The sequence below is a fragment of the Theropithecus gelada genome, chromosome 15 (genome assembly GCF_003255815.1).
Source record: "Theropithecus gelada isolate Dixy chromosome 15, Tgel_1.0, whole genome shotgun sequence".
In the NCBI taxonomy this organism is placed as follows: Eukaryota; Metazoa; Chordata; class Mammalia; order Primates; family Cercopithecidae; genus Theropithecus; species Theropithecus gelada.
In genome coordinates, this window is record NC_037683.1 from 54,534,282 (window position 1) to 54,554,357 (window position 20,076).

General features: G+C 43.4%; 1 protein-coding gene across 1 annotated transcript in view; it reads left to right on the plus strand.

Moving 5' to 3' along the window:
• The window catches only part of MOB3B (MOB kinase activator 3B), a 205,668-nt gene that overhangs the window by 157,201 nt on the left and 28,391 nt on the right, over window positions 1-20,076 (plus strand). The window contains exon 3 of the mRNA XM_025360545.1: window positions 14,783-14,985. Within this exon, the coding sequence (XP_025216330.1) occupies window positions 14,783-14,985 (203 nt within the window). The remainder of the gene's footprint in view (window positions 1-14,782; window positions 14,986-20,076) is intronic.

Here is a 20,076-nt window from a genome sequence, read left to right on the forward strand (position 1 = left end):
TTGGGACTTCTAATGGCAAATATTATATGATAGCCACATAAAACTTTTATATATTTAATTTTGGAACTTAAGAAATCCATTTTCTATAGAATTATCATTGTAGGTAGGTAATGTTGCAGTTGAGATTGGAGAAAGTGGGAAAATAGAGAGGGTGAGGGGTTGAGCCTTGTGGGTGTCTGCAGCACCTGGCGGAGTCCTCAGGTCAACTTCCAGTGCTGGAGACTTAGGTATAACATGACCTTATTCAATTTAACTCTTTTACTTATTGCTGAATCCCTAGTATCTAGCACATCTGCAAACAAATAAATATTTGCTATTCTTAACTATTAAATTGGTTAATGAACAAATAAAGGGTGTATAAGGGGAGTTTTATCTGGCAAGGATGACTCCTGACTCCACAGCCCTGTTCAGATCACACCGCATGTTAGAGACAGGGCCAGCTTCACAGGCATGAAACCTGCACTCAGAAGGGCCCCATGCTTGGTTTAAGACTCTGCTGTTGCCATCTTGAAGTGCTTAATAAATTTTAAACAAGGGGCTCTGCAAATTATGTAGCGAGTCCTAATCAGAGCATAACAGTAAACACAGAAATGTCAGTGCATAAATCAAAATGTGCAAACTCATGGCCTCTGGAGCCAATCAAATATTTTTGACCCACAGAGTGTTTTTAAAACATAAATAAACTCTTAATATAAATAAACATTTTCTTTAGAATAGTTGGTTTATTAAAAAGTTGTAAAGATAGTACAGAGAGTTCCCATATATCCCTCACCCAGTTTCCAATATTGTTAACATCTCACAAAACATTTGTCACAGCTGAGGAACTAACACATGAACACTACTGGTATTAAACTCTACACAGTATTCAGTTTTCCCCTAATGCCCTTTTTCTGTTCCTGGATTCCATCCAGGATACCACATTACGTTTAGTCAGCACGTCTCCTTAGGCTCTTCAGACTTTCCTTGTTTTGATGAACTTGACAATGTTGAGGACTACCAGTCAGATGTTTTGCAGAACATTCTTCAGTGTTGGTTTGTCTGATTTTTTTCGTGGTTAGGTAGGGCTTATGGGTTATGGGGAGGGAGACCAAAGAAGTGAAGCGACTTATCATATCAAAGCCATATTCTATGAACACGATTGATCACTGTTGATGTTAACCTTGATCACTTGGTCAAGGTCATGTTTGCCAGGTTTCTTGACTGTAAAGCCACCCCTCCCCTATACTGTACTCTTTTGGAAGCAACTCACCAAGCATAGCCCACACTCAAGAGCTTCATCTCCTTGAACAGGAGTATTTACATATTTGGAATCTCACTACACAAGAGATTTTTTCTTTTCCCTATTTACTATCCAACCATTTATTTATATCAGTGTGGACTCACAGATATTTATTTTATACTTTGGGTTATAATGCAAAACTACTCCATTTATTTTTTTGCTCAGATTGTTCCAGTTTGGGCCATTCAGGAGCTCTTTCAGGTTGGCTTCTATGCCCCCATCATTGTGTTTTTATTAGCACTTCCTTTCTTTCTGGCACTAAGGTGTCCCAGGCCATCTTTTATATTTCCTGCCTCAGTCCTAGAATCAGCCACTTCTCCAAGGAGCCCTGATTCCTTTATTTAAAAAGTGGTATTGGAAACCAAGATCCATATGTTGCATGTGCTCAGTGCTACGAGAGGGTTTTTCTTTCCTTCTTTTTTAATTTTTAAATTTGAGTTTCTTTTTTTTTTTTTTTTTTTTTTTTTTTTTTTTTTTTTTTTTTTTTTTTGAGACGGAGTCTCGCTCTGTCGCCCAGGCTGGAGTGCAGTGGCCGGATCTCAGCTCACTGCAAGCTCCGCCTCCCAGGTTCACGCCATTCTCCTACCTCAGCCTCCTGAGTAGCTGGGACTACAGGCACCCGCCACCTCGCCCGGCTAGGTTTTTGTATTTTTTAGTAGAGACGGGGTTTCACCGTGTTAGCCAGGATGGTCTTGATCTCCTGACCTCGTGATCCGCCCGTCTCGGCCTCCCAAAGTGCTGTGATTACAGGCTTGAGCCACCACGCCCGGCCTTAAATTTGAATTTCTAAAATTAAGCTGTCAGCTTATAGAGCCAACTTCCAGGCTGAGTGAACTATGTAATGTTCTAAACTATATAATGGACTAAATAATGTTACTAAATAAAATGTCTGAAAATTTTTTAACGTTCTTGAATTAACTAAAATTTAACCACGGGGAAGTTTCATATAAGAATCTAGATTTCTGGATTCTCTTGAAAAAAAACAGAAGGTCTGGCAGTCCTAGATCTATATTCCTGCTGGCCAACAATCAGCTAAGGCTGAGAGGCTTTTTTCCTTTCCTGCATAATACACTCTGCAGGCTGGCACAGTCCACGCCACTCCCAGTCATATTACACCCAGCCTACTTTATTCATTCATGTTCCTTTGTAATCCCTGAAGGCATGTGAATATGTGATGTCTTGTTTAAGACATATTCAAGTAAATAATTTACTTGAATTAGTTCATGAATTTAGTTTGACTTTGACCCAGAGATAAGATTTTAGAGTCACATTTCTGGTTTCTTCCCTATCCCTTCTACTTACCTTCACTGGATCTTACATGCACATGCAGTGACTCACCATTTCTTGCTCAGTGCTGCCTTAACCCCTCTGTGTCAGGTGGAAAAAGTCCTCATCATCCACTCCCAGTCTTTCCCTCAGATTCTTTTTATCTGGAGAAGATCCCCTAACAGTTTTATTCCTATCTCAGGTTCATTTCAGAAGGGTCACTGTTCGCTTTGGCTCTGCAAAGCCCCCCTCAAGTTGGGCTCCAGTTGTTCTTTCTGGGTTCCCCCAACTGTCCAAAGAGGACCAGTGATGTTGCTATCTTCTCCCTTGCCCCCACCTCCTTCCGTTATGTGTCTCAGCATGATTTGTCAACCAAATCTGGCTTACTGTAAACTTTAGTAACTCTGGAAAACTACCTGTTTGACAACTTTATTTAGATGAAAATGACCACATCAATGCAAATATACAATACAATTTGAAGAGGGAGATACTTCTTCCTCAGCATCAGTAAAAATCTGATACATGCATTTCTCTCTGAGATCTGCAAAGTGTGAAGAGATAACTGTGTATTAATGTTCGTGGTAGCCTTACCGCTTTAGACATTACTTGGTTAAACATGGGTCTATAGCAATTCCATGGAGATCTTTCTACCAAGCAGTGGTTTTCAGATTGTGACTCAAGGGCCAGTGGTTGGAGTTGGAAAAAGTAAGGGGAACCCAAGCAGGGGAAGTTCTTCACCACTCCCACACCACTCAGGTTTCTAACTCCCACACCACTCAGGTCTCTATGGTTATTTGTTTATTCACTGGCCTAGTCCGTTCAGGCTGCTACAACAAAAATACCACAAACGGAGGGCTTATAAACAACAAATGTTTATTTCCCACAGTTCTGGAGGCTGGGAAGTCCAAGATCAAGGCATTGACAGATTCAGTGTCTGGTGAGGCCTTGCTTCCTGGTTCATAGATGGCAGTTTTTGCTGTAACCTCACATGGAGAAAAGAAAAAGGACCCTCTTTTTTTTTTTTTGAGATGGAGTTTCACTCTTGTTGCCCAGGCTGGAGTGCAATGGTACAATCTTGGCTCACTGCAACCTCCACCTCCTGGGTTCAAGTGATTCTCCTGCCTCAGCCTCCCTAGTAGCTGGGATTACAGACATGCACCACCATGTCCAGCTAATTTTGTATTTTTAGGTCAGACGGGGTTTCTCCATGTTGGTCAGGCTGGCCTTGAACTCCCGACCTCAGATGATCCACCCACCTCAGCCTCCCAAAGTGCTGAGATTACAGGCCTGAGCCACTGCGCCCGGCCAGGACCCTCCTTTTTAAAGGCACTAATCCCATTTATGGGGTGTCTGCCTTCATGAACTAATCACTTCCCAAAGGCCCCACCTCCTAGTACCATCAGCTTGGGGATTAGGATTTCAACACATACATTTGAGGGGGGCATTAGCATTCAATCCATTGCATTCAGTAATTACATATGGAGAACCACTGTGTTCTGCTACGCATTTGATGCCAGGGCTATGACTATGAACAAGAAAGGTCCCTGACATTACACAATTTTCAGTCTCCTGGGAGACAAAAAAAAAAAAAAAAGGACAATTAAAAGATGATGTGGTAGTATTGTCATGGAAGAAGTAGCAGGTGTTATGATATGCCTAACTAGACTGAGGGTGAGGTTGGAAGGGAGGACATTCTAGAGGAAGTGATAAATTAGTTGAGGTTTGAATAACAAACAGGAGTTAGTCAGGCAAAATGGAGAAGCTGAGGAAGAGGTTTCCAGCTACCAAACCTCCAGCATGCAGCAACGCACAGAAACAAGTGAGCAAGAGGATGGTAGCTTCAGATGGCTGGAGTATTACACGCAAGTTAGGAGAATCCAGAAATGATGGTGGACCACGTGTGAAATCATAAAGGGTCTTGCCTGCATGTTAAATAGCTTGGATTTCACCTTGGAATCTGTAGGAGGCTGCTTTAGAGTTTTGTGCAGAAAAACAGACTTCCTGGCTACATTTGCATATTAGGAAGGTCCTTCACCTGCCACGTGGAGATTGGAGAAATGCAGGAGTAAAGAAAGGAAGCTCAGTTCCAAGGGAGCTGCATAAACCAGGCAGGAGGTGGGCTCGGAAGGAGGCAGTGGGGCTGGAGAGAAGTTTAGAGATCAGCAACCGTTCAAGACAAGACTTGGTGTTAATTGTCCTCCACGTAAGGGAAGAAAGATTCTACTGGGGAATAAAGAATAGTTTTATTTGTGAGGATACTCACAATATTATATCCATGACAAAGAACCTGGCCTTCAAATTCTGGTTGGGGCTCATCAAAAAGCTAGAAGGTGTGGCAGTCCTAGACCTATATTCCTGATCAAACTCAGCCCTTTCAAGAACCAATGAAGTTCATTAACATCCTGTTCTCGGTTCTGTCTCATTTGGCCCGTTTGATTTTCAGCAAACTGGTCAGATTTGCACTGTCTAGAGTTTGTTTCTAATGGCTTTTATTGTCAATCCATGGTGAATATCTTTCACGGGTTGTCTTGAGTCTTTCTTAATCTACTGTTCCTTTCATATCCATGCTGTGAAAGCAGCGGACAAAGGCAGCCATCTGGGAGCTGGGAATGCTGATGAGCAACTCAGAAGTGGCGCTGGGGGGTAGGAGGAGGTGTGACGAGCAGGCACACTGGACTCATGGTTGCTCCTTGGGGTGGCTGAAACAGCACTTCCTATGCCCAGCACATGGCATGTCTGAAAGAATTAAGACTCTCTTGAGAACATATAATCACATACCACTGTTTGTCTTTCTTTTGGCCCAACCACCATGATAACAGACTGGAGGATAGCACAAAAGGGCTGGGGAGGGGCAGAGGGAGGGAGTTGGAAAACAGAGTAGTAGCCAGTTTATTTCTAAGCATTTGCAGCTGTCAGCTTGTTTGGGGACTTTTTTTTCTCTTTTTTTAGGCAGAGGAACAAAGTCCTGCTACACAGGATTGTTTTCCTTGGCATGACGAACAGACACTTTCTTGAGGAACGTACTGAGATAACACAAAACATCTGCTAAGAGGAATCAATCCTCGCAGCTGAATTTTCATCAGCATCAGCAAGAACATGAAGCTTCTCTCTCTCTTCCTCTCTCTCTGTATATGTATGTGTGTGTGTATGTGTGTGTGTGTATATATGTGTGTATATATATGTGTGTGTGTATATATATATATAGCAGGTGGCAGGAGAATGGATGGGGATGAAGGGGCAAGAGAATAAGCTAAGAGGAGGAGGATATATATTATTAAGAAACATCTGTGGTGTTCATGAGTTTTGTTTTGTTTTGTTTCATTTTGTTTTTGCCTTGTGATCCGATTGCATCTTGTTTTGCGAGTATTTTGGAAACGGTGTGTTCTCAGTCATGCTGCCAGAGGAGGTATGTTTTCTTTTTCCACGTGTGTGGGATGTTGTTTTTATTCGTGAACTATTGAGAATGAGTTGTTTTTACGACTTGTAGAGGGATTTTCACATCCCTCTTATTACTGGACTCTGAAGACAGAAGGGATGGCACAAAAGCCCTCAGACATAAATAACAGTTTCAAGGAGAAACATGGGCACTTCTGGGTGTTGTTGACATGCCATCAGGGGTCCCAAAGGATTGGCCAGGACATCAGGTTTCATCATGTGTCCTTTGGAAGCTCCTTGGACAGTTCACATGCTATTCCCATGTATCACAGGTCTTCCAGGTATACTTTCCAAGAAAAGTTTACCCTTTGGAGAAGAGGCAGCTTCACCTGTCCTGTTTCATTTGCTCTCCTGCCACGCCTGTCTTGGCGTTGATTCAGAAGAGCTGTCTTCCTAGCATGGGTGACATCGGCTGCCATTTCCAGATGCCTTCTGTGTGCCTGCTGGCGTTGTGCTTCTCATTCAGTCCTCACGGTCTCATGAAGAGCTAGGTATTATTGTCACCATTCCTCAGACAAGGAAACAGAGGCTTTTGAAAGTTAGCAAAGTTGCTTAAGGGCAAGCAGCACAGAAGTCCCACAGCTGGAATCGCAAGTGGGATTGAGGCCAGAGCCAGGCACTTCACCAGTGTCCTAAACCCCCAGTGACACATACATTTGAGAAAGTAAAAGCCAAACTACCCTTTTCCACCTTGTCTTCTAACAAGTGTCCATTGTTGTGTCAATTGTATTTGGGTGAGATGAAAGGATCTGTAGAACCCTGCAAAGCTTCCTGGCAGAATGGAAAGAGGATAGGCTCCGAGACAGACTTGAATTCAGATCCCTCTTCATCACAAACTAGCTCTATAAAACCAAAGTCTGTCCCTTCACCTCTTTGAGCTTTGATTTCAGGGTATGCAGATGGCACAGGAGCTCAACTCTCATTCCAACAGTCAGCAAGTATTTATTCCATACCCACCTTGCTCCAGGTGCCAAGCCACAAAGGAGGCATCACTAAAAAGACATTTGTGAGGAGGCTGGACACCACCCCTGCTCTCACAGAGTGGCCAGTCTGGAGCAGGTAACAGACCTGAAGCAGGGACTCCCACAGATACACGTGGAATTACCATGTGTGATCTGTGCAGGAAAATTTCAGGAGCAGAATAGCAGATGCCAGGGAAGCTGGGTCTGGGGATGATGGAAGACACTGAGCCAAGCTCTAAAGAAAGAAGAGGCAGTAACCAGGTGATCAATAAAGGGGGCTTCTGCCAGTTGTTTCCAGAACTTGAGGTGTTTGGGGGCAGTTCTCCAGTATCCCCGGAGACAACCTTTTGGTTCTTACTCTTCAGACCACAAAAACCCAGGTTCAGCCCAGCACTGATCACAGATCAGAGTCTCATTCCCAGGTGTTGGCCTTTCTCTTCAGAAGAAAAGAGAAAATTATGAAAACAGGAATGATTAATAGCCAGCTCAGAACACACACCCCCACCCCCCAATCTCCTGGACCTTTGTCAACCAAAGCATTTCTGCATGTTCTAAAGGACTTTTTCCTTTTTTGGCCTCCATAACAAGATAAAATAAGTAACACAAGCCATTTAGGCAACATATTTTCTTTCAGAGGTGCCTGAAAAGGAAGGATTGAATGAGATGTTTGAGGGCTTAGTGGAAGGGAGGGGCAGGAGGGAAAGAGGAAGAAAGAAAAATGGGTTGAAGTGCAGAAATTACTGGAATTTTTATTAAATTTTCTTGGGGAGAAAGGAGATTTACTAAGTCAGAGATGAAAGGCAAATCTGCATGGGGCTCCAGAGAAATTATTACGTTTCATAGTCGATTTAGCTCTCACACTGAATGTGGCTTGGAGATCAGAAAGTTGTGGTTAGACACATTCATAAACTCAGCAGGGCTCTGTCAGATGCGGGTTCCTGACTGAGTACCAAGGCTTCATGAGCAACAGAGACAGGGCTACAAGGCTGTCTCATCAAGCCTTCAAGAGAGACTCCAGGCCTGCACTCTCCTCACTCTCCACCCTCACCCCAGCGCCCTGGCCTGCCTCCTCCTTAGCCTGTTTGCCCAGAAAACTCTAGACTTGCTTTGAGTCTAACTGGTGAGCAGACTCCTGCTAGAAACATATATTAGTGATTGGTTTGGATGCTGGCCTCTGCTTAGGCATGTTGCCTCAGCTCGTGCCAAAACCTGAGCTCAGCTGGCCCTGTTTCAGGTTCGTTAACTCCATTTCAGTACTGATCCATTTGCAGAAACTAAGCTACACCACATGACTCAAGGCCATCCAGGCCCAGGGTTATCCTTGAACACCTGGATGTCCATCCCCTCTCTGTGGAGCACTAATCTGAACACTTTCTCAATGTGGGCCAACTTATTGGAGTCTGAAATTTTCCAGTTTTTAATCTAAGAGCCACAGGCGGTAGTTCAGGGTAGGATAGAGGGAAGGGCATGTTCTAAGACTCAATTATTGATTGCAGATCACTTAGAGATCTTGTGATCAAAGGTTGTTTTCTGTATCATCAATACAGGTAAATATCTAACAGTCTGGGATTATTGCTGATGGTTTGTCTGAATTATTATAAGACTAGTCAAAATTTAACTCCAAACCCTTACAATCTATTTCAGTTAGGACTGCTGGTTAATGTTGTCTGGCATTAACTTTCTAATTGAGTACAGTGACTGAAAATTAACTTTCACCACCTGGGAAAAAAAAAAAAAAAGATTGAAAAGAGAAGAAGGAAGGTTTCAATGATAAAAAGAAAGTTTCGGATTTTTTCCTTTCCACACCCTAGGCTGGATCACAGTGTTCCTCATTGCAGAGTTTTCTCTTCTCCCCAAAAGCAACATGCAGCCTTCCATGCCAGGACTATATATATCAAGAGTCTGGCAAAAAGCTATCCTTTCTGCTGTGGGTTTTATTTATTTTATTTTATTTTATTTTTTGCCTCCCCCAAACAGGAGATGATGGATTCACATCTTGACTAAATAAGACCACTGCTTTTTTCTGATTCAATTTTGATTGAAGAAGTATTCCTGCCTTGCCTGTGCCAGGTGCTTTCAAAGGTGGAATCAAAGTATATAACACAGTCTCTTTGTTCAGAGAACTTACAGCAATATAAGACATAAGTTTGAGAAACTAGTAGAAAATAATGCAAGGTAGATGATACTCCAGGGCTTATTCAGTACCTGCCACTGTAAGTTCTTTGCAAGTTCAGAATTGATGTATTAATGCCAAGACTGCTATCCTGAAAATAAATAGGCAGGAGGAATTTAATCCCCAAGTGTGTTACAAAGACCATTTGGTCAATGGGATACTAAAACTAACAATTCACAATAGAATACTCACTATCTGCAAGGCAGTAAGCTAACCCTTATAGATGTTTATATAATTAATCCGCACAACAACCTAAGCTACAAATAACATTAATATATCCCTATTTTTCTTTAAGGATGGGGAAAGTGGGGATAGGAGACACTACATCATCTGAATATGGCTACATTATGAATAAGTGGTAAAGCTAGAAATGAAGCCTAGGAATTCTGATTACAGACTCTGTGTTTTAAATCAATAGCTATTATGAGCAAAGGGGAATCCAGATTTAAATAGGACTTTTTCCTACAGATATTCTCAGATCCTTTACTATGCTTGGGTACATTGTAAACCTCTATGAAAACAGCATTTTTGCCAATATATTTGGCCTCAGAATCCTCTCTTTTTAGCCAAGGATCTCTCGAGAATCGTGACTTTTAAAACACATAATGGGGAATATTGAAGTGGAGGGTCCATCGTATCTTCTGTGCTCATGAGGCAGAAGGAGGGCATTGGTTATGGTCCTGATGTTGGGTCAGTTGTGCCATGTGGACCACAGGTTGCCCTTTGCTCCGACCCAGCCATGCACAGCTCCCCAGGTCCAGGCTGCCGTTGTAGCTAGCCAAGTGTCCATTTGAGGTGATCCAGTTGCCTTTCTTCCAACTGCTGAACTGGATTCTTTTAAAACAAGTATTTTTTGAGCTCCTTCCACAAGCAAGCTAATTGCAGGTTATAAAATGGTATTCTTGACTGGACAAGATAGCTTACGCCTATAATCCCCAGCACTTTGAGAGGCTGAGGTGGGAGGACTGTTTGAGCCCAGGAGTTTGAGACCAGGCTGGGCAATATAGTGAGACCTTGTCTCTACAAAAACATTTACAAAAGTTAGCCAGGCATGGTGGCGCATGCCTGTATTCTCAGCTACTCAGAAGGCTGAGGCAGGAGGATTGCTTGGGCCCAAGAGGCTGAGGCTGCAGTGAGTTGTGTTGTGACATTGCACTCCAGCCAGGGTAGAGTAAAACTCTGTCCTTAAAAGATGAATAAATTAAAATAAAATGGTATTCTTATCCCTCACCTTCCCTGACACCATAGAACCTACAGGATGCTGAAGAAAAAGCCTGAGTTTTGAAGCCAAATCTCTATCTCATTTTACCCATGTGGCCTGGGGCAAATGATTTAACTGAGCTAAGCCTCAGTTTCCGTTAAAAAAAAAAAAATGGGCCGGGCGTGGTGGCTCACGCCTGTAATCCCAGCAATTGGGGAGGCTGAGGCGGGCAGATCACAAGGTCAGGCGATCCAGACCATCCTGGCTAACACGGTGAAACCCCATCTCTACTAAAAATACAAAAAATTAGCCAGGCATGGTGGCAGGCACCTGTGGTCCCAGCTACTCGGGAGGCTGAGGCAGGAGAATGGTGTGAACCTGGGAGGCGGAGCTCGCAGTGAGCCAAGATCGCGCCACTGCACTCCAGCCTGGGCGAAAGTGCAAGACTCCTTCTCAAACAACAACAACAAAAAACTGAAATAATAATTCCACTACTCAGGGTGTCACTGGGATTAAATGACATTGCACATACACAGATCAGCCTTCATTTGGGGTTATCTTTTCTTTTAGTTATTTAATGGAGATTGGATACTTCTTTGCAGCACCATAAAGAAAGAAAACCACCTCAAATCAATCAGTTTTCATGAAGTGGCTCTCTGGAGCCTGCCAGGAAAGGGAGTGGGTCAGCAAGCTGCATCTTGTTTTATCTTGCTGCCATGAGGCCAGTAACACAGAATGAGAAAGTTCCAGAGTCTGCAGAAGGGGCGGACATCCAGGTCTCTCCATCTGAAGGGACAACCTCTTCCAAGTCCCACCTTCTGAGAAGGTTTATTTAAAACACACACACACAAATCTGGACATCCGTAAGGCAGAAGAGAAAAGGGTGAAAATAGTATACAAACTATAGAATTGGCCCCTGAACCATCAATAAATATAAGAATTTTTCAAATGCATATAGCTTTCCTGTTCTTTGCCCCACTCCCTGTGAGCTGGATTTTGTCTCTGATTCAGCAGAGAACCCAGTGGGGTTTCCTAGGCTCCCAGCCTCTTTGCAGTGTCTGGAGTTGGCCTGGGGTGACTGCAGTGCATGCTGAACATGTCTTGACTTGAACCGTTCGCAGCTTTTGCTTTTGAAGAATGAATTACATGCAAGGGAGGGAATGGTGGAAGAGTGGGGCCTGACTTAGCAGCCAGAGCCAAGAGATTCTGAGCCTGGAGTCCCACCTACCCGAGGAGTTCAAGTGGGAAATAATGAAATCGAACTTACTCCCAAAGCTCCCATTGAGTGCCAAGCACAGTACAGATACTATTATAAAAACCCTACAAAGTAAATTTGTGTATTAGTTTTATAATAAAGTTGAGTGATGAAGACTCGACTGGATTTTAAACTAAAGACCTAGTTTAAAATCCTAGCCCTACTACTTACTAGCTACATAGGCTGCATAAGTTGTAGCTAGTAGGAAGTAGGGCTAGGGTTTTAAACTAGGTCTTTCAGATTCCAAACCAACTACTCTAAAGCCATAGCCCAAAATGGATAGGCAAGAGGCAAACCCCCTTCAAGGCCAGAGACAAGTCAGAGACCAGGTTTGGAATGGAAGGCACAGCCGAGATTTCCGAGCTGAGCAGAGGCAGAGATGGGGAGAACAGAGCTGCTTGGAGACAATCTAAAGGGGGCCAGCAATTGCCATAAGCATCTGCAGTGTGTCCAAAGCTTTGCCTTATCTGCAGTCAATGTGGAGGGTAGAGGGGCTGGCTATAAGGACCACACAGATAAACTGGCACAGCTGTAAGTCCCTGTGTCCCCCAGCATCTGGTGAGCTTCCATGAGACTGGAATCAGGGGAGGAGAAGGGGGAGCATACCTGAGGGAGTTTGAGCTGCCCGGAAAGGAAGGACCTCAGAGCTTAGAAGTGTGTGCAGAGCCCCAGAGCAGTGCTCGTGGACTTTGGAGTCAGGCTAACTGGCCCAATCCCTCCTCTACTATTTCCCTGCTGGGTGACCTTGGGCAGCTACTTAATTGTCCCAAATCTATTTCTTTATCTGTGAGATGGAAATAATTTAAGGCCTGTTCTGAGGGCTAGTCAGCTAATCCATATAAAGGGCTTGGCACAGTCCCTAAAACATAGTAAGAGCTCAGTAAATACTACTGTTAATCCCAGGTCTGTGGCCTTAAGGCCTGAGCAGAGAAAGCTAACATACTCTCGTTGAGGGCAGCAGAGTATGTTAGCTGACCTTTTCTCACCTCTGGTTGTGGCTTCTGATGCTGTGGACATTTTTCTGCCCTTCTCTGCCTTCTGTCCCCATCCTCTTTCTTTTGCTTATTTATGTTTCTGTGCCACTGAAGAGTAACCTTTAGATGTCTCACTGTGCTTGACGATCAAGTGGTTCTTCTAACCTGGCAAGAGAGAGAGTCGTACTCCGTAATACCCATTTTTTGGATTTTAGAGTCAGGCTGACTTGGTTTAAATCTCAGCCCTACCACTTTTTAGCAACAGAATTCATGCTGCAGAGCCTCAGTGCTATTTATCTATGAAACATTAATAAGAATAATAAAACCTATTCCACAGATATGTTGTGAAGATAACATATGTCAGCCTCCTGGCATTGCCACCAGCTGGGTTACAGGACTCCTCTTGTGAAGCAAACATACCTGTCTTAGAGGGAATTCCAGCACTTCTGGGACTCAGGCTTGAAAGACTCCAGACCCGCCCCCAGCGTGGCAGCAGCAGTTCTGCAGGCCCCTCTCCACTGAGAAAGCAGCCCATAAACTCTGCGTGCGGCTACCCTCCACCTTCTTCTCAGCTCTACCTCGCCCTCAACCCCAAATCCCAGCATCTGTTGCCCAGGCAGTCAGCTCCCAAGCAGCGCCAGAGCTTCTCCCTGGGTTCATTTGATACGTTGCCACTTTGTTTCAAAGAAAAACCAGTATCAGTGCTGGGACCCAAGGGAGGCAGATCTTGTCACTGCCGCCTGCCAGACATGTTCCTTCTCTTCCTGTGCCAGGGTCCCAAGTGATCCCATTACAGTGTCTCCCCAGACAGCTGCCACTAGGTTTCTGTGGAGAAAAGGACAGCAAAATTCCAGGCTCCCTGGGGACTTGGGGCACGCACTGTGCACAGCTCTACAATTTTGCTGAAAGGCTAGTGGTCATTTCTACCTTTCCTTGACAAGGGTAATTCTGTTGTTGTTTTGTTTTGTTTTGTTTTGTTTTTTGAGACGCCCAGGCTGGAATGCAGTGGCACGATCTCGGCTCACTACAACCTCCACCTCCCAGGTTCAAGCAGTTCTCCTGGCTCATCCTCCCAAGTAGCTGAGATTACAGGCGCACGCCACTATGCCCAGCTAATTTTTTTTTGTATTTTTAGCAGAGACAATGTTTCACCATGTTGGCCAGACTGGTCTCGAACTCCTGACCTCAGGCAATCCGCCTGCCTTGGCCTCCCAAAGTGCTGGGATTACAGGGGTGAGCCACCGCGTCCGGCCCAGTAATTCTTTTCCTTATAACAACAGGCCTTACCTTGCAGAGAAAAGGGAGGACATTATCATTTAATAAGCTCTCACTATATTCTAGGCAATGTAGGAGGATCTTACGTTAATACCCTCCCAGCCATGTAAGGAAGACCTTATTAGGACCACTCTTTTACAGACGAGAAACCAAAAGTCAAACAACTTGCCCACAGTCATACATCTGGAAGGGGAGCAGAGTAAGAATTCAAACAATGTCTGTTTAACTTAGGAACCCATTACAACATGTCACCACTTAAGGACAGCGTAAATAACAAAACAGCTTAAGCAGTGTTTGAGAGGGAGAAAGGAAGTGGGCTTGCGATCCTGCAGTTTGTTGCTTTGACCGAGCTGGGAGTAGTGGTCATCAGATGGGAAATCTGAGTGACTTCGATGACCACTCACCCTTTCTGTGTTATGAAAAACAAGACCTCCTCCCAACTCTTACCTTCCTCAAAGAGACAAAGGGGGAATCTGTGTGATGCAAAGTATCTGTGAAAGTTACTGAATTTGCCCACCTCAGAAACAGTATACCTCAGGAAAAACTTTGCAAACTGGTAGCTTGCAAGCCCAGTGTAACTTAGAGAGATGTTTTATTTTGACTAATGGTACTTTTTAAAACTTCAAGTTACTTGCTTAATATTTCAAAAATGCAGTAGGTCCACGTATAACTCTTAAATTTCTGAATTATCTTGAAAAATTAGAAGCTCTAACAACACGGGGCCTCCATCCCTATATGGCCACTGTTGGCTGTAGTCACAGCAACTGCTGCCCTTGATGAGGAGGTGGAAGGTGCTTTCTAGTTTGCTACCAACCCCCACCCCCCACTCCCTATGACTCCTGTGACACGGGGTGCCAGTCTCCCTGTAGCCTCGCCCTCAGACAGTTTTCTGATATTAGAGGAAAGAGGAAAAGGAACTTTCCTGTCATGGTTTCATTCTTTCTTCTTTTTTTCTTCTCTAGGTGTTCCCTTCCCAAAGAACTTCCTTCAGATCTGCAAGAAGATCCTGTGCCGCCTTTTCCGGGTCTTTGTCCACGTCTACATCCACCACTTCGACCGGGTCATTGTGATGGGTGCAGAGGCCCATGTCAACACCTGCTACAAACATTTCTATTACTTTGTCACAGAGATGAACCTCATAGACCGCAAGGAGCTCGAGCCTTTGGTAAGTGGCACCATGCGATAATGGTATCCAAGTCACCCCAGGAGCTCAGCCATTTGTCATAGTGCATTGTCAATCCCTGGAAAATGCTCACTGATGGCTAGCTGTTAACAGAGGGCTGCAGAATTGAATGGGGTTTAGTGGTCAACAAACAACCAGGAGATGCCAAGATGTCCACTGTCACCAAATAAGTGTCCGAGATTACTCTCCAAGAGGTAGCAGAACGTAGTGGGAATATAATAGTTTGGATCAGAGGGAGTAGCTTTAATTCTCAGCTCCAAAGTCATTCTTTCACTTGCTGAATTCCTTAAATGGACATCTTTGATATATTATCTCCCACTCTGTTAATCAAAGATGATCAGAAACATTTCTTCAGTAGGTAAATAAATATTTAGCACCTACTGTGTGCCAGCTGCTAGGCATACAGTCAGGTAAAACTGCCTTCGGGCAGCTTTTACTCCAGAGGTAGTGACAGAAGTTAAAGCCCTAAATAAGAATACAATCTCACAGGGACTTTGCTTTTCACACTGAGTTTTCCGTGTTGCAGTTTCAATGAGATATATTAGAATAGAGAACATTTGATATGATTAAATCCTTAGTGTTATTGTTTAGGTGAATGGGGAATACTTTCATTTTCTTCAAAAGCTGTCTTTCCAGTGGCACTCAATCTGTGCTTCAGAAGTCAAGGACCCCTAAAAACCTCATCATCTTTTGTACCATGCAGCATCTCAATGCAGACACTTTGATCAAAGGATTTTTTAGTGGCTCTATTGAGTACTATATTATGCCCCCATATAATACAAGGTGGCTGTTTTGCTAAATATAACTGACAGAGCAACTACATTTCATCCAAGTTCATTTGAACAACCAGAGTACGAGAGCCAGGCTGTCCTCTTTTGCCACCCTGTATCCCTTTCTCTTTATGTACCTATTTTAAAACACGGGTTTTATTATTTTTATTTTTATTTTTTCTTTGAGACAGGGTCTCACTCTGTCTCCCAGTCTGGAGTGCAATGGCAAGGTCATAGCTCACCATAGCTCACCTTCAACTCCTAGGTTCAAGCAATCCTCCCACCTCAGCCTCCCAAGTAGCTGGGACTATAGGCTGGCATGGCTGGTTTTTTTTTTTTTTTAGAGATGGGATGTCACTATGTTGTCCAAGCTTGTCTCAAACTCCTGGCTTCAAGCAATTCTCCACCCTTGTTCTCCCAAAGCTGGGATTACAGGTGTGAGCCACCACGCCTGGCCAGGTTTTATTATTATTTAGGTATGGTAAAGCTAACAGATCAGATGATTGTCATTGAAAAGAGAATTTGTTATACTCATCCCAAGAGAAAGAGCCATGCCGCGCCACAAGAGAGCACATGGGAAAGCACCAGAGTTAGTCAGGAGACCGAGGGAGCAGAGAAAGCATGGGCCAAGAACCCTCACTGTGGTTTTCATGGGAAGGAATGGGCCAGACAGAGTAAGCAGGTTTAGGGTTGGCTAATTTGAATAATCTCTGGAGCCTAGGGGTTATTCCTAGTTATCTGATACCTGGCCCTGGGGTGGTTAATGTGAGACCCTGATGGAGGAAGTATTTGGGGTGCAGGCTCTGCAGGATTGGTTTGCATTGGTTGTTGTGTAAACAGCTTGAGGGCAAATTGTTTACCATCACTAGGAATTGGCTAGCTCTGGGAGGGGCAGTCCCTCCAGGATCAACAAGGCCACTTTGATGTTAAAGAATCAAAACACAAAAAATAAGAGATATGTTTAATACAGTACAGTACCTGTACCTGGCAAAGAAGATGGTGAATTTCACATATCACCTTTAGTGTTTTTCACCTTGAAATTTATTATTGTGCTATGAGAATATATGGCAAAAATATATATATATAATACTATATATATTATACTATATATATAAAATACTATATATATATATATATTTGCATTACTCAGTAGTCCTGGAACAAAGCAAGACTTTTTGGGGTACACTTGAGATGTCTCACATATTTACTTTAAAAAGAGCCTGTTTTCTTCATTTTCTTTCACGAGAGATCTCTAGAAGGCTCTGAGGTAGGAACCGAGTTGTCTCTAAATGCAATTGGACAAATAGTATGGAAAGAAGCTACAATTCATTGATGGCTGGGTTTTATAAAGGCTGTTTTGGGTAAACAGCCACTATGGGAAGATAAGGTTGTGCAAACAGCTCAAGGGAGTTAAGACTAGAAACAATTGATAAAGCTAATTTCAGAAAATGTCAAGGACAGAGGAAAGATGGACAAGGGCCATGTAAATGAAGAGCCAGAAGAAACTGCTGCGATCTCCTAGATGGTTTCAGTTCGGTTCTCTTCTGTAGTCATGTTCAGGTCTATGCAAAATAACTTCTCCAAAGGCCCACAAGACAGAAGAGGCTGTGGAAGCACTCACACTTCCAGTTTCACTGAGCTAAGGGATCAGAAACACCAAGATAGAGCTGAAAGTCAATTTCTCCTTTATGCCTGAAAGCATAAAGACAACATTCTAGGAAAAAGCTGAGTGTAAGTTATCAAGTAGAGAAAGGCTTTCTTTGCTGTCAGAAAACTCAGTTATTTTCTATAATTGAAGAAAGGGCTCCAAGGCAGTGCCAGGAACTAACTTGAAGTCTCAGAATCACAGAATGGCCTCAAACATGTCAATATCCTAGACATGAGACTCTTTGAGGGACTGGGATAAAATTAGGTTAACCAGAAATTTTTAACAGTTTAAGTGAGCAAGAAAGGTACCAGGTTTTATTCCCCAGAAGTTTATATTTCTTTAAATCTTGCTTGCAATAGTATATTTCCTACATTTGTGTGTTAATTATAATTACAGGGAAATTAATTTTAATGCTTGTAAATATTTATACTTTTTAAATGCTTAATTGTCAGAACTTACCTATTTGTTTTACACTAACCAAAACCTATAAAGGAATAGAAATAGACATTAAGAATGTTTCTGAGGCTAATCATACACTATCAGGCTCTGAATACTTAGCACATGCAGTGTCCATTAAGAGTAGATCGTTTATGGCTTGTGGATTGCTATTGCTGAAATGACCATTTCAACAGTTGACAGTGCTAGGATACCTAACTGCTAATACTATTACAGTGCACATATTCAAATCAGGCATAGCATCTCAAGTCAACACATTTTTATTTGATTTGCATATATGGATACTCTATATATGCAACTCTAGTTGCTCAGATATTCTATGTGCGTAAAAAATCTATGCTCTCAAGACATTTACAATACAGTCTGAAAAATATAAAATAATAAATGTCACCCATTTTTGGCCCTCAAAGGATGATGAAGGAATCAGGCATTTGGCTTCACATTCTAGTTGTACATTCTTTAGAATCGAATGCAGCTGGGGCCAGAAGGGCAGCATTTGTCCAGCCAGTTTCCCTTAGAACATCGGCATTCCCAGAGTTCCCACGCCACTGGTGGGACATTCTTGGTGTCATGCCTTGGGATTCCACAGTATGGAACTCTGAGACCCCACCACCACCTCATGTTTCCCTCTGCCTTGCCTCCACCATGCACAGCCACACATCTCTGGTTGCTTTTGTCTGATGTGGACTGAGTATCTACCACACAGGTTGTACTGGGGATCCATCTAGCACCCCACTGGGGTAGGAGAGTCAGTATCATACAGTGCCTAAGAAAAGTCTTAGACTGTGGGTTCCAATCCTGGACCCTGCATTTACTAACGTGCAACCTTGAGCAAGATATATAGCTTTTCAAAGCTTCATTTTCCTCATTCATAGAATGGGTATAATAATAAGAGTTATAAAAAGGAAATGGATTAATCACATGGTAAGTGCTTAAGAAATGTTAGCTAAGTGAGATAATGACTGTAACAGTAGCTGGGCCGTAGTTGGTGGATGTTCCTGAATTCTCCCTTCCCTAGCTCCCATGACCTCTTTTCTGTCTTAGTGATTGATTCCCTAGGTAGACTCCTAGCAGATGTAGTTAATTGTATTTGTATCAGTCACTCCCACGGGATTGTCAACTCTTTGAAGGCTGGGAATATAAAGGACATATTCCTGCATTGCTTAGGGTTCCTAGTACCTAATAAATCCTTAATATGTATTTGAATTGGGGAGAGTACTTGAAGGATGATGCACCTCCATTCAAAGGGGTTACACACTGGTTACTGTCTTCAATACGCCCCTTATCTCAGAACATGCCTGCAGACCTCCACTTACCCATTTCCATGTTGGGAATAATGCTTCATCCTATCAGATTAGCAATAGACATTAAAAGCAAAATAAGAGAGCAGGGATGCATCATAAGCTTTAGGCCTCACAGAGAAAGATGAGGCCTCAACTCTCAGTCATTCTCTGTTCCAAATTCCAGATAGATTACCCAGGAAATCTTGAATCCTCTCACACTGCTTTTGTGCCCTGGTGTGTCAGACAAAGGGTAACCAATCCTCCCTGTTTTAGCAGTGCAATTCTCATGTCCTGGGAAAACCCTTGGTCTCTGTCAAACTAGGACGGTTGGTCATCCTATCAGGCCTCTGAGTGGGAATACAGTTTGGAATTCAGAAGCTGGGAAGAGGTCACCTTGGCTAGCCTGGTGAAGACCATCACATCCATCCACCCCCAGAGCTTGCCTCATGGCTCCCATTGGGACCTGCTGTTCAGCCGCTATGGCCGGCAGCCTGGGAACCCAGGCAAACACATGCCATTTCACTTGGTCTCCAGCAGGGAGGGGGAGCCTGGCACACTGACACAGACACAGACGTGACAGATCATCCATTACTCATGTAAATACAACAGCTGAAGATAACTTGAACTCAAGCAAGTTCCCTGTTGGAGGAAACAGCCCAAATGATGCTGATAATTAGAAAATGGGCCAGGCCCTGATTGAATAAGCAGGCTGCTGTTGGCCCTTGGCTGCCAGGGAGTCAGCTGACAGAATTAAACTAATCAGAATTATCATTAGCAAGCACAAATAGCCCACAGTGTTTTGTTGGCCTTTCACTGGAAACAAAAGCAGACTCAGAGAGGGCTGTTAGCAATGCAGTAGTTGTGAATGAAGAGCTGATTAGGGCAGGGGAGGAGAGAGACTGGTGAGATGGGGAGG